We start from the raw sequence: 14,310 nt of genomic DNA, 5'->3' as shown, positions 1-14,310 counted from the left end.
TGACTGAAAAAAGAAATAGATTGAAAGGAGAGAAATTACAACAACTATTATTTCTGAGCTCCCTTGATTTTAATGACTGGCACTTAGAATAATTAAAAACTTATTTTTATTGTATATATTGTATATTCAATGTAGGCTGTACGGTTTTGTATATTATTTGTAAATATGTATATAAGTATATTGTTATTTTCTGTGTCACCTACAGTTTGTATATTATTTGTAAATATGTATATAAGTATATTGTTATTTTCTGTGTCACCTACAGTTTGTATATTATTTGTAAATATGTATATAAGTATATTGTTATTTTCTGTGTCACCTACAGTTTGTATATTATTTGTAAATATGTATATAAGTATATTTTTATTATTTGTAAATATGTAATCATCTGTATATTTATCTTGTATATTACCTGTAAAAATGTACAAAACATTTAATGAATCAATAGTGAGCCAATGGTCCTTTACACAAGATTTAGTGAACCATTAAATTTTATAAATTGTTTATGCAACCCAGAATTAATCTTGTAAAAGTTTATGTGAAAGTCCCAATGATATAATTAATAAAACCGTTTATGTTACATTATTTACCAATCATTGTTGTGTTATTTTATTTTATTAAATACATAAATCCTAACTCAGTCAACTCAAACTTAAATTTCAACATTATATACATATACTTGTATTGTATTAGATTCTTACTTAATTTTTTTTATTTATATTAACAAAAAAATATAATAGTATACAATATGTGTGAAATATTACTAGAAGTTACTCTACACTGCGGAAAAACCTTGTGCTGAACATAGTGGATGAATAATAAGAATAATAAAAAGTAATGACGGTAAGAAAAAACCAACCTGAGTAAAAATAGTTGAATATAATAAGAAATTTGTTAATGATAAAATGTATGGTAAAAAAAAACACATTTAAGTACTTTATATAATGAAAGATTATTGTAGAATCAATTTTTTAATTTTAATTTAAAACTTATAATTATAAGCATCTAGTATTTCCTCTGGAATTGTATTTAATCCAGTCTGTTATTAATGTAATATTTTATTTTATTTAAAAAAAATTCATATTTTATCTATATTTGTTTATAAAAAATTATTGCGGATCATCCTCCCCCCTGTGACCAGCTATTACCATATGAACACTGTCACTGTCCATTGAAGTGGTGAGTTCCATTGGTTGTAAGTACTAAGTTGTAACAGCAACACTTGTAGCTCAAGCTTCAAGAGGGACTAAGGTAGAGAGTACTCGCATATCAATAATGAGTACGAAAACCTTTATATATAAATCAATATGAACCCGGGCATTACAAGGGAGAGGCAGAAAATGTCAAAAAGCACTATCTAGTTGTTTAAAAATCGTTATTTTAAGAATCGATTTTCCAAAAAATCGATTTTTTGAGCAACGATTTTTTTTTAATCGATTTTTTCCATTCCGATTTTAATCGATTCGAAAATCGATTCACCGACATGAATCGCACATCACTAGTTACGACTGTATTCTGATAGAGTATTTTTTCTTTATCGACCAAGAAAACAGTCGTATCTCTAGCTATTCCAAAGATATTTTAAACTAATATTTTAAACTAATATCTTATTGAATCTCCCCAAATTACGGTTTCCGACGAATAAAGTCGTATCTTGAGTTACGACCTTTTTGAAATATTATTTACCGCCGAAGGAGGTCGTATGTTTAGATAAGAATCTAAAATTAAACCAATGTCTCCGACTATATTATTAATAATTAAAATAAAATGATAATAATGACAATGACAATAATTATTATTGTTAATCATTTTAATATTATAATGTTTATTATTTTTATAAAAGTGTGGTTATGTTGATAACTTGTAAAAAAAACGCCATCCATAATAATTTTGTATTTCTTGAATTTGATTGTTAGCAAGATTTTAATTATAATAATTATCAGTTAATTATAAGAAAATATAAAATATTGACTGTATTAGTACAACAATGGATCAATTTCCGAAAGTAAGTATACTATTATTAATTTAAATATTACAGTCTATCTATATCTGTTTTTAATGTTTTATTATGATATTCAAATGAAGAATTTATACTATTATTGACACCTTTTATAGGATAACATCTTGAGTGATACTTCTAGCACTTATAGTATTTTAGATACATATGAGTATGGATGTATAAGTTCATGTGAATCTAATGCATCTGAGAATGAGGGTGAAAACAACGACATCTTTAAAAATATTACCATTGAAGACAATGACAAATCAACATCAAAAAGTGATTTAGACGTAAGTAAAATGTTGCAATAAAATTTTTTTTTACCCTTTAAAAAGATACAATAAATTGTTTATAAATATACAAGAAATGAGTGAGAATATATTATATGAGAATTTGAGTGATAATTAATAATGAGTTTTGTATAATTGTTGTTGGACCTATTTTAATTAAATACATAATATTCCTTTTTAAATAATAATATACTTTTATATTATTAAATACTTAAATTGATAATTTAAATTACTTCAAGTATTATAATTCTACAGAATTTAATATTTTGAATTATTTATTTAAAGAAAAACAATGAGTAGGTAGATACTTTTTAATATATTTGCATGTTTATAACTTTAGAAATTATTGGTATGTGAAGAAGTTATCGACAGTGATAACAGTTTTAATGGCTATGACAGTGACAGAGATCCTGAGTATAATGCATCTGAGGGTCAACCAGATGCCAGTTATTTTGATCCTGTAGATATTGATGAATCAAACTCAAGTCATGTAAGTAAAATATTGTCGCCGCCGCCACCACATATTTTTCACCAGTTTCAATAACCGACAATGAGATTGCAATAGTTCCTGTCGATGCAAGTCCTCCTTCGAAAAAAAGAAAAATTGAAGAGGCCGAACAACGAATCACTACAAAAATTAGTAACAATTTACATACGGTAACGTACAAGCAACGAAAGATGTTATATTATACCGAAACTTTAAATTCGCTAAATAACAACAAATGTACAAACGAAAAAATATCAAATAATAAGGTTAGGGACACGCGTAATAAAAAAAATATAACTATGCATAGAACTAAAGAAAATTCGCCTAATACGGAAACAGACGACGACGACGACCCCGACACGATACGAAATGCGTTAAATTTATACAAAAAATACAAACTAACCATAATCAAAATAATAATTTTGTAACAAATAAAACAAGTTATAACATACGTAAACGAAAAATTTCTAATAATTCGACAGATCAAAAACCCGCGTACGTAAAAATTATGCCGTCTGTTTCTACAAATTCAATAATAAATGTATCGTCGTCGTCGTCGTCTATAAGTAAACAAAATATTTCTAATAATTCGATAGATCGAAAACCCGCGTACGTAAAAATTATGACGTCTGTTTCTACAAATTCAATAATAAATGTATCGTCATGATCATCATCATCATATTATTATAATGTAATTACTATATATGTAAATTATATATTTAAAAGTAAAAGATAAATTCTGGACCTAAATAGCCCACTGAATTAATCTACTTTTTCAGATTCCAAGTTAGGAATTGTGATGAAAAGGAAATGAAACTCTATTGGAAAATATCATAGAAGACCATCGCATATTAGAATTGTATTCAAACAATACAAAAATAGTTAACTCAATTCTAAATTATTATGAAATCTGATTTTTTATTTGGATCAATAAAAAAATTTAAATAAAATTAATTTTATAAATATTGGATGATATTTTACCAACTGCCATATAATGGATTTAAACACGATACAATGTAGGATTTAGATGGTACAACCTAGCACAAATACGTTGTAAAAATTTATTATTTTTTGTTGATGACAAAACATATTGGGAAAATAAAACCAAACTAACAATCAAATGTTTTTATAAAAAAACTTTATTTTACGCTTGTGATGTTTTTGTAATTGTTTCTCTTTAATTTAAACTCTTCAAAGCGATAAAATATTTTTTTTTTTTTTAATAATAATGGTTCATTATATAATATTAACATTGTAACACGAAAACTATTTTTTTTTATTTATTTTTTTTTTTTTATACAATATTTATCTAGTAGTGTAATTAATATTTATAGATGGTTGTTTACATATTTACTACATCACCAATTAATAACAATAATAATAGCTTAACCTTACATAAAACTTATTTGATCAGTAAATTATTTTATTTTACAGAATAAAAATAAAAGTAACTATACACACTATAATATAACAACTATTTTTTTAAATATTCTTTACTACACATTGCATTATAAACTTGTTCACTGTTAATTTACCGTATTTTTTATAACACCATTGTGTATAGACATATAATATACCTGTTGTGTATAAATACACATACAAGCTTTTACCACATATGCTAATTAGCTAACATGTACAACCAACCATTTATGTTTGAGATTTTGGGTTGTATATTTAACATGTTCATTCAAATATACATTTAAGAGCTTGCGGATTGTTAGACCACGCCAGGGGCTCATACATATGCATTTATTGAATATTACATCAAATCACAGCTAACTTGATCATATATCAGTTGAATTTTCAACTTACAATTATTATGCACAATAATACGTATAACACGTATAAAGCATCTTTTTTATTTTTTATTTGTTTTAACTTAAAACAAATGTATATCAATGTTAATGCAATTATGGTAGATAAGAACAAATAGCTATTATATAAGTATACATAATTAATAATAAAGTTATAATGTAATAATAAAATAAAGATTCAAACATATTGTTTTATTAAAAAATGTTTTAATTGTAGTTTATGTAAAAAACCAAATAAAATCTTTAATTCATAATTCAGATCAAAATTGTATCAAACATTCATTGTTTTCGATTACCTAAATATGTTAATATTATACAGTAAATGTACTTATAAATTAATAATCATCTACAAGCATAAAATTGTTCTTACTTGATATAGTAATTGAAACTGTTCTTAAATAAAATAGAAATTTTCATGACTTAAAAGATACAAATTTGTAATAAAAAAATTAAATTACCACACCAATTTTAGAGGTGAGTAGGTCACCAGTCATTACAACAGGTAAAACTTTATAGTACATTTCAACAATAAAATAATATTTTATAAAACAAATGGCAAGATGCTAGGTTGACCATCGATAAAAATAATAAAGTTGAATGTAGGGGGAAGGTCAGTTGTGAACATGCTAGTAGAAGAGAGAGGATATCTAAGTGCCTGAAATGTGAGCAATGTGTGGTTTGTACATTTATTTTCTCAAATTTCTTCTAATAAAGTTTTTTTCCACGTTTGAAAAAGGTAAACGTTTCTAGCGAAACTGAGAAAGCTAAAAAATAAAGGCAAGATTGCTAATCCACTGGTTGACAATCCACGGCAAACAGATTGGTTTGTTTAACTATAGGCATGATATTGGAGTAACTAACTGCAAGACCTATTATGTCTATTGATCATTCAAAGAAATAAGTTCTTGCTTGAGATGTTAAGAATATATATAAAAGAAATAAAGAAAAAATTAATAATAAATAGTAATATTAGGGAAATAATGTAATTTATATTTTAGTTCTCAGATACATTTCTTCATGGTGTATTTTGAATTCACTATGATTAATAAAACAGAAATAATATTGTACTATTGATGTCTAGCGCAATCTCCAACAACTTGGAAAGGTACCAGTAAAACTGGAGGGGAGCCATCTTATGCTTATACAAGATGAAAAGTTGAGAAGGTTAAGGCCCTATGACTTGGAAAAGATACTGCAGGCAATCAAAAGAATATTTCGCCACAAACAGGACTTGATGAGACCTTTGTTGGGACAATTATACAGCAGTATAACCAAACCATCAGGGGGAGTCAAACTTGTCAACAACTTATCTTCAAAGATACCTGCACACTATAAACAAAGACCCTAAAATAGTACTATGGAACAAATCTACAGATGTAACAATAATTAATTGTTTAAGGATAGGGGAAATTTTAGAGTATTTTAACATAATCACATTTGCGATCTTGATGATTCACGTGATATTTTCCTTTATAGCATTAGGGCTTATTCATGGAGGCGAGAAAATATTATGACTTCACACACTCCACGGAAGCCGCTTTCACAAGTCACAGTCGAGGTATTGATCAACCTTGACGACTCCGGAACACAACAAACATTCAAAGTCAGGCAAGCGGACCACGTTAAACAAAAATATGAACCAAGCAGTAGGAACTGGGATTTTTTAAGTTGGAATCATGTCAAAAATGGGGACAATTAAATTATATAAAATATGCAGAAAACACAGAATGGATAAGAGGAATTAATATAGTAAAAATAACTATCATTCTTCATTGAAGAATTAAAAAGAATTATAAGCACTGAAGTATCTACACATGTATAAACTTAAGAGAGATAACATGAAGACAGTATGTATAAATTGACATATTTTAAAGGCTAACAAAAAATTAAATGAACATTTTTAATTTAAGAAATTAAATAAAATTACTAGGAATATTGAGTTATTAATGAAGGATCACTGTAAGGGAGAATGTAGTTATTAAAAATAATAGAAATAACATGGGACCCTAGCTTCATACTCAATTACCCTAAGTAAATATATATATAACATATCGTCGTTGACACGAAAAAACCTCCTATGTGCCAAATTTTCGATTTTGAGATATTGTTCGGTATCCCTGGATTCAGAAAAAATAGGCGGTCATTTTGATAAAAACTCCTATGTGCTATCTCCATCGTAGAATTAATGAAAAATAATATACAATTCCTCCTATGTGTTACCAACCATAAATCGTTTATGAAATACCTCCTATGTGATTAAAAATTTGGTCAAAATTACATTGGAGATATTGGCATGCAGAGTAGATGTAGTGTCGTGTATGAAATATGCACATGGGAGATTTTTCCATGTTCATAAATGATAATAACAATTTAATATATTAATATTAATATCAATTGATAATGATATTATTACATTAATACATTAAAAATGATGTGAAATTCGTACAATATTTTGAAGTTGGCCTTTCAACATTTTACCAATGAAAAGGTTTGAATATTTTGTAAGTAAACTTTTATAATAATATAATAGAACATTATAATTAAATGAAAAAAGTCTCAAATGAGTAGGAACATTATATTTTGTCATGAGTTTGTGTATTTTATTGTAGGTATTTTACTATGCTTAATTTATGTTGTTGGTTATTAGCAGTACTATATTACAATAAATTGTAATATGCACATTTTTAGATCACTATGAATCCTGGAAAAAAATTAGTTGGAATGGTTAAAAAAAAGTCCAATACCACAACAAAAAATTGTATACTCATCAAGCACAAACAAAATGAAAATGTAGAAAATTGGTCAAGCACAAGAAATGGCATAGAGGTGGGCCTAAACAGGTTAAATGGAGTAGATGATTTACCAGATAGAATACAATACAAAACATCCTATGATCAAAATGATTTTTTTGGAAATTATTGTTTCAAGAAAAACAAGAAAGTCAAAACAAAATAATATTGAATTGGATATAAGTCCTTTGTATCAAACGCCACCTGGTATATCTAAAGAAAAAAAAGAGATCTTGTTAATTTATGTGATGCTAAATTCATACCAGATACATATCATTATTTTTTTAAGCAGTTGAACACAATTTCAAATACATCACCTGTAACTACTGATGATAAAGATTTTAATTAAGTTGTTAAATGTGTTTATTTTGTTACTTGGTATTTTAATTTTTTTTTAAGGAAAAGAATAAGTATTATGTTAAATATATTTTTTCATTACCTATAAAACATAATTTTTATAATTTAGACTTTAAAATTAGGTAACTGTTACCGGATATTTTTTTATTTTTTATTTTATTTTAGTTTATGTTGTACAATTTGAAGTATAAAGAATATTATTGTTATTATTTAAATATAATACATTATTTTAAAAATATAAAATGTAAGATGTTTATTTTAAATAATTTTTTATGATATTATTATAATAATAAACATAACATTATAAGGTTATATTTTGTTGGTTGTATTTTGTGAGCATCTAATTGATTAAATTATTTATTTATTCATTTCAAAAGTAATAAGACAAAAAATTTAGTGTAACTAGGTACCATTTCTATGCATAAAGTTGGAACTCAACATTCTAATATGCAACCTCACCTAATGCAAGACTGACTGAAATCAAAATGTGGCATTATTATGTATCAATGCCACAAAATAAGACTGCCATATTAGTGTTTATGGCTTATACTCATTTAAAAACGTAATGTAATACTGCACTATATCAAAATGTGGCACTATTGTATAATTAAATATAATTTAAAACCGCCATAAAGTTAAATTCTATTAATAGCAATAAGATATTAATATCGTAATCTACACTAGTTCAAAGTACAGATAATAATGTTAAATATAAGGTTTAAATCATTGAAATAACTTAAAAATTACGTTCTCAATTAAAATTAGAAACTTAAAAATGATTTTTCTCAAAACAACAGATCTAAAGAAGAGGCGGTCTTGCTCCAAGGGTGCGATTACTAACAATTATTAATTTCAGCAAATTAATACTATTCTAATACTATTTTCAATCGTTCAGTTATAAATGACTTAAATATTTTCAGACAAATAATTGTTTGTGGGATAAAATCATTTAGTGAATAAACTTCCAAATAAAACACAAGTGTTTTTCAATACAAATTTATTCTTCAAATAGTTATTTAAACCAATTTCAGTTATAAAATATAATGAACATATGTCTGGAATAGATCGCCAAGATCAGATGACTTCGTACTATCCGTTTGAAAGAAAGACTATAAGATGGTACAAAAAAATTGGTATACATTGTATACATTTGTTATTGGTAAATTCTTATTTTTTATACAATAAATATGCAAAGAAGACAATGTTGTATGAGTTTAGACTGTCTGTGATTGAAGCATTATTACCAAACGATCTGGATAATAAGAATGCTCGAATCACGAAAAAAATAAATGAAACACATCTTCCCAAAAAAGTAGAAAAAAATTATAAAAAAAAATACAAATACTAACGATGTCAAATTTGTTCAGGAAAAGGCATTCGTAAAGATACGATATATTACTGTATGGAATGCAATGAAAAACCAGGTTTGTGTCTTGAAAGTTGCTTTGAAGAGTACCATAAAAAAATATAACTACTAATAATTATTAGGTTTTAGAATGTAATTATCTATTTTTTTCTGTTCTAAAGATTTGTTATTTATATTATTTTATTGTTTTTATTTACAAGAGTTACAAAGTTATTTTCTGTTCTGAAGATTTGTTATTTATGTTATTTTTTTGTTTTTTTAATTACAAGAGTTACAAGGTTATTTTCTGTTCTGAAGATTTATTATTTATATTATTTTATTGTTTTTTTATGTACAAGTTATTTTTGTTTATTTTATAAAAATATTTTACATGTGTGATAAGGAGTCATTATGTATTTATTTTATAAAACAATAAATATTAATAACGTATTTCATATGAATCAAAATTAAAAAAATGTCTAGTATGAAACTAAATTTCAGAATATACGACGATCCGTGATCGGCGCCGGCTATTGCCTTCATTGATATAGACAATGGCTGCCGTCGATTACGGATTGGCACACGTAATATGTTGCCAACAGTTACGCGGCGTGTGGCGGTAGACTAGGAATATACGTGCGGAGGTGAACGTGTTAAGTATATAAAAAAAATAAAATTTTCTATAAATTGTAATCGTTTGTATTTTTTAAAAATCCTTAGGAAAACGCGTTTTTTTTTTTATTGTTTATATATATAAGAAAAATAACCTAAATGCCTGGTGGGACTTAAGTCCAGACCGTAAAGGACTGACGGGACTTTTGAGTCCCAGGATAAAATAAGGATCAAGGATCAAAAATTATAGATTTTTTTGTTCATACCTTATCTTAGATATAGGAAAAAAATCGAAAGTCACAAAATTTTTTTTATATTTTTAATGTTTTTAAGCTTTTGTTCAGAAAGGGTTAAGGTTATTGCTAATAGCGAAGAGAAATTTATATCATTTTCGAAATATAAAAGTAGGACGTTTACCATACGGTTCGTAGACACGTGTAGGTTTATGGCGTCGAAGTAGAGTAGTCTCGCTAAAAACCTTTTAACTCAAGATTTTTTGAAATACGTATTAAGATTAAAACGTAGCTGATATCAAAAACAACTATGACAGTAGCAGTAGCTGTGGCAGTAGCAAAAGCAGCGACAGTAGCAGCGCAAACGCCACAGATGGCGATTGTGCCAACGAGAATTTTTTTGATTTTCAAAAAAAGGTATATCTGAGGCCAAGTTAAAAGTTTTAACGTTGGTTTCGGAATTAGAAGAAAAGTATGACAAACCTGAAATTTCTGGATGACATATAATCCAGCTTACTCTCCTCAAGATAAACCATATCCACCATATCCAATTCCGAGGCCAACTTTATTTACTTCATATAATTATGATGCATATAATACCTACTTAAGTTCCAGAATTGTAAAAACAATTTTAGGTAAAACAAAATTGTAAATTAATTGTAAAATGTATAACAAAAATTGTAACTGAATTATAATCAACTATAAAATGTTCAACAAAATTTTAAATTGTAAAACATAATTGTAAACATTTGTGCCTAAAGGAGTCCGAAACCTTTTTTTTTTTGGAGGTGTTGTGAGCAATGGCCTCACAGATTCATATTATATTCATATTATATAATATATTATATAATATTAAGGACAATGGGTTTCACTTATAATCATTCAATTAAATAGACAAAACTATGAATCAACAGATTCATAGAACTGGCAGCGCGCGACTCGCACATAGGACTGCTAGCTTGGCTTTTGGAAGTTGGCAACTATATCAAATTAGCCATTAGAAATTTCCAAGGCCAGGTTGTTGCATCTCTACGACAACAACAACTTGCAACGACCTCACCTAAAAACACCGGCAAATGCACGAGCCAGCCATATCAAAGGAGCTGAAATCATATATAGAGGGGCCAGGACATGGCATATTCAGATGTACCAGAGCAGTTGAGACCTAAGTAACTTCACGACTACTACAACTTATTTCAATCATCATCATTTGGAATCCCTGAAGGGCCGCATTTAACAATGTCAATAATAATAAGTATAAATTTGTATTTTTATTATTCTTATATTTTGTTTTATAAATATTTAGATGGTGCAAATGATAAAAGCATTTGACAATAGATACTATATCTATGTTTGAATTGAAAAAGTATAATCAATAGAAGTATTAACCTTCAGAGTTATAGCTCAAAAACACAAAAATAAAATTATGATAATATAGTAATATTATAGTTACAGTTTAGAATTTCAACAGAAACCTTATTTAACAGACAATTATTTTAAGAAGTCAAATTGTAACCAAACTTTTTGTGTGTATGAACGCAATTTGTTTGCTTGTTTTAAACGTATATTTTCTGAAGAAAGAATAAATATTATTAATCCAAATATACCTAACACAGGTCCTTTGTTTATTTATCTATGTAAAAGACATTAATGTGCATAACAGTAACAAAGTTGGACAAAGGACCAACTAACACTTAAATAAATAAACAATACTTAAGGTACTAGGTATTTTAATATTTATTTTTTATGTTTGTATAATTTTTTCATTTTCTGTTCAACCTAATTATTTTATGTTACATTTTGTAAAATATTAATTATTTGTGTTGTTATGAACATTTACACTAAGATATTGCCTAATTGTATTTATATGATATATAAAATGGTTGCTTATGTACACAACTTATATAATTGTACTCAATCATATGGATAAAATAAGTTTTCAATTTTTAAAGTGAATTAAACAATTTTAAATATTTAATTTACTATTCGACTGCAGAAATAAACGCATAACATAATATGGAAAATTATATTAAATTATTATTATATTTAAATGGCCAAATTAAAAAGTTAACCAAACTTCACCATATTCAAAAGATTTATAGAAAATAATTGTGGTTGACTCAATGTTTAATCTTAGAAAAAAAAGCAGAAGAAAAGTGGCATAATATGGCAATACTATAAAATCTAGATGTCAAAAATATTTTAAAACTTGTTAGGAATTGGCTGTCTACTATAAGTTTGATATGACAATGACAAAATAATTAATTTCATAACTAAAGTACCATGTTTACGGCTGTGTACGTTTAAAGAAAATAAAACAAGTTAATAGCCTCTAAGTCAAAAATGTATTGGTTTCTTGAATATTCCTATAATAATATGATTTTATTTTCATCTAAGGAATTTAAATATTTTCTATCATTCCATTGTTCCATAACCATATTGAATTTCTCGTCAAAATGAAGTTATTTGGTTTTTAATTCCAGCAAATGCATTAAATTAAACATGATGTTGCTCAGGACAAAGCTCAAAGTCTCTTATGTGAAATAAATCAAAAATTTACATTTTAATGTCTCTGAATTCAGAAAATAATCTAGTAATAAATATTTCAATTTGTAATGTTATCACATAAACATTTTAATCCTTCAAAACAATGAACCTCTTATGTGGGCCCCTCTAATGTTTCTCTGATACACTTCTAATGCATAGCGGAGGATTGTCACACTTTGGTTAGTACGTATTTTGTACATGGGAGATAATCAGCTAATGTTGAATATGAAGAAAAATGATAAAACTATTTTTAGTTATCTTTTATATTATCATTATTCATGACATAACAAATATTTAATTTTAGTAACTATGCGTCTGCAAAATTCAAGACCTTTCATTAATCAGTTGATTTTAAATTTAGTTTATCATATTATTTTATATTACATTACAAATGATTGAAATAAAATAATAGAAACTTCTAATGATTTTGATAATTTCAGTTATAGTTAACACAATGTTATGATACATAATATATTAGTATAATTTGTTAATATTAATTATAAGATTCCATTATAAGCATAATATTTGTCATACTTTATAAACATATTACATAAAATAAAAATATTTCGCAATTATTATTTGTGTTAAGGTCAATGATGTAGGTGGTTAACATCCATTCAAATTAGAAACATATTATTCAAACCTAAATTCTACTCTACATCACATTACATCGCCAGAATTCAAATGGCTAAACCCAATCAACTAAACAAAGTTTAAGTTTTAGACCACATAATTTTAAAAATATTACGATGCAATATGTGACATAATTTTTTTAAGTCTAAAGAAACTAACGGGAGATAAAGTAGATATAGGTTTGTGCCAATTTAAATACAGTGCATCATCACAAAATATACATTATAAAACTGCAGTTTGTCCAGAGTGCATGGAAGACTTCCATAGAAGATAAAGATAAAGACTGACTATAATAATGAACTATGTTTTTTTATTTTATACTTTGTTTTCATATTTATTGGGTAACATCTGGTATAGTGTTTACGTTTATTTTGTGCAATTTAGTTATTGGTTCACTATTTTTATTATTATACTATCTTTATAAGACATATAGAGTACTATTTTTATTTTATACAGAGTATGTTAACTAAGTTTTTCATTTATTTTTACTTTGTTGATTTATTTAAACATTTTATTTAAAGGTAAAAATATAAATTTTTATTTAATGCATATATTAATTGTTTCACTATTATTCTTATTATATTTATGTTAACAAGCTATGAAAGATATTATTTTTATTTTATACCAATTGGCATTGTTTTATGTTTGGATTACATTAAATAGATAATAATCTTTATAGTTATTAAAGTTGTAGATAAGTCCTAGACATTCCAGGGGGCATGCCCTCCTCCTATCCAATATATTTACCTTAAGTATATAGTTAATGTATATTTAATAATTTTAACATGCATAATAGTATTATGGAATAATTATAGAATCTTTTCGTAGGTAGTGTCGTGAAATTAATTTCAAACCAACTTAGTAAATATAATAGTCCAATAAAAACATTGAAATTCAACAACTTCCAAGACCTACTCATAACTTATTGAATAATGCGAGTAGAAATCTTAAACTTACAGCATGCAAACCAGTAACAATGTAACAGTTCCAGATATTCTGCACGATGAACAGCCCTTATACTTGACCTGTTATACATGGCTTGCATGGCGAAATTCTTCAGTCGCCGGTACTGAATCAACAAGTTCTCGCCGTCGTAATGAGACCTAACCTAGCATAAACAAAGGTTAAAATAAACAGAAGAAACGCAAACAAGTAGAAATCGACATACCTAGGTGCTGACGGACAATGAGAACGGTAAACGGTA

At 26.5% G+C, this 14,310-nt stretch overlaps 1 protein-coding gene across 3 annotated transcripts in view; it reads right to left on the bottom strand.

The window, feature by feature from the left end:
• The window catches only part of LOC132934130 (putative inhibitor of apoptosis), a 29,984-nt gene that overhangs the window by 14,877 nt on the left and 797 nt on the right, over positions 1-14,310 (bottom strand). The window contains exons 3-4 of one of the 3 annotated variants that reach the window (XR_009663001.1): positions 14,064-14,214; positions 64-2,875 (exon numbers count right to left, since the gene is read on the bottom strand). Coding sequence is in view for 1 of the 3 variants with exons in the window: in XM_061000433.1 (XP_060856416.1) it covers positions 14,064-14,209 (146 nt within the window). In the remaining 2 variants the exon portion in view is untranslated. The other 2 variants (XM_061000433.1, XR_009662999.1) reach the window with 2 other exon arrangements.

The sequence above is a fragment of the Metopolophium dirhodum genome, chromosome 1, assembly GCF_019925205.1.
Source record: "Metopolophium dirhodum isolate CAU chromosome 1, ASM1992520v1, whole genome shotgun sequence".
Classification (NCBI taxonomy): domain Eukaryota; kingdom Metazoa; phylum Arthropoda; class Insecta; order Hemiptera; family Aphididae; genus Metopolophium; species Metopolophium dirhodum.
This window is presented reverse-complemented; position numbering and strand designations above follow the sequence as displayed.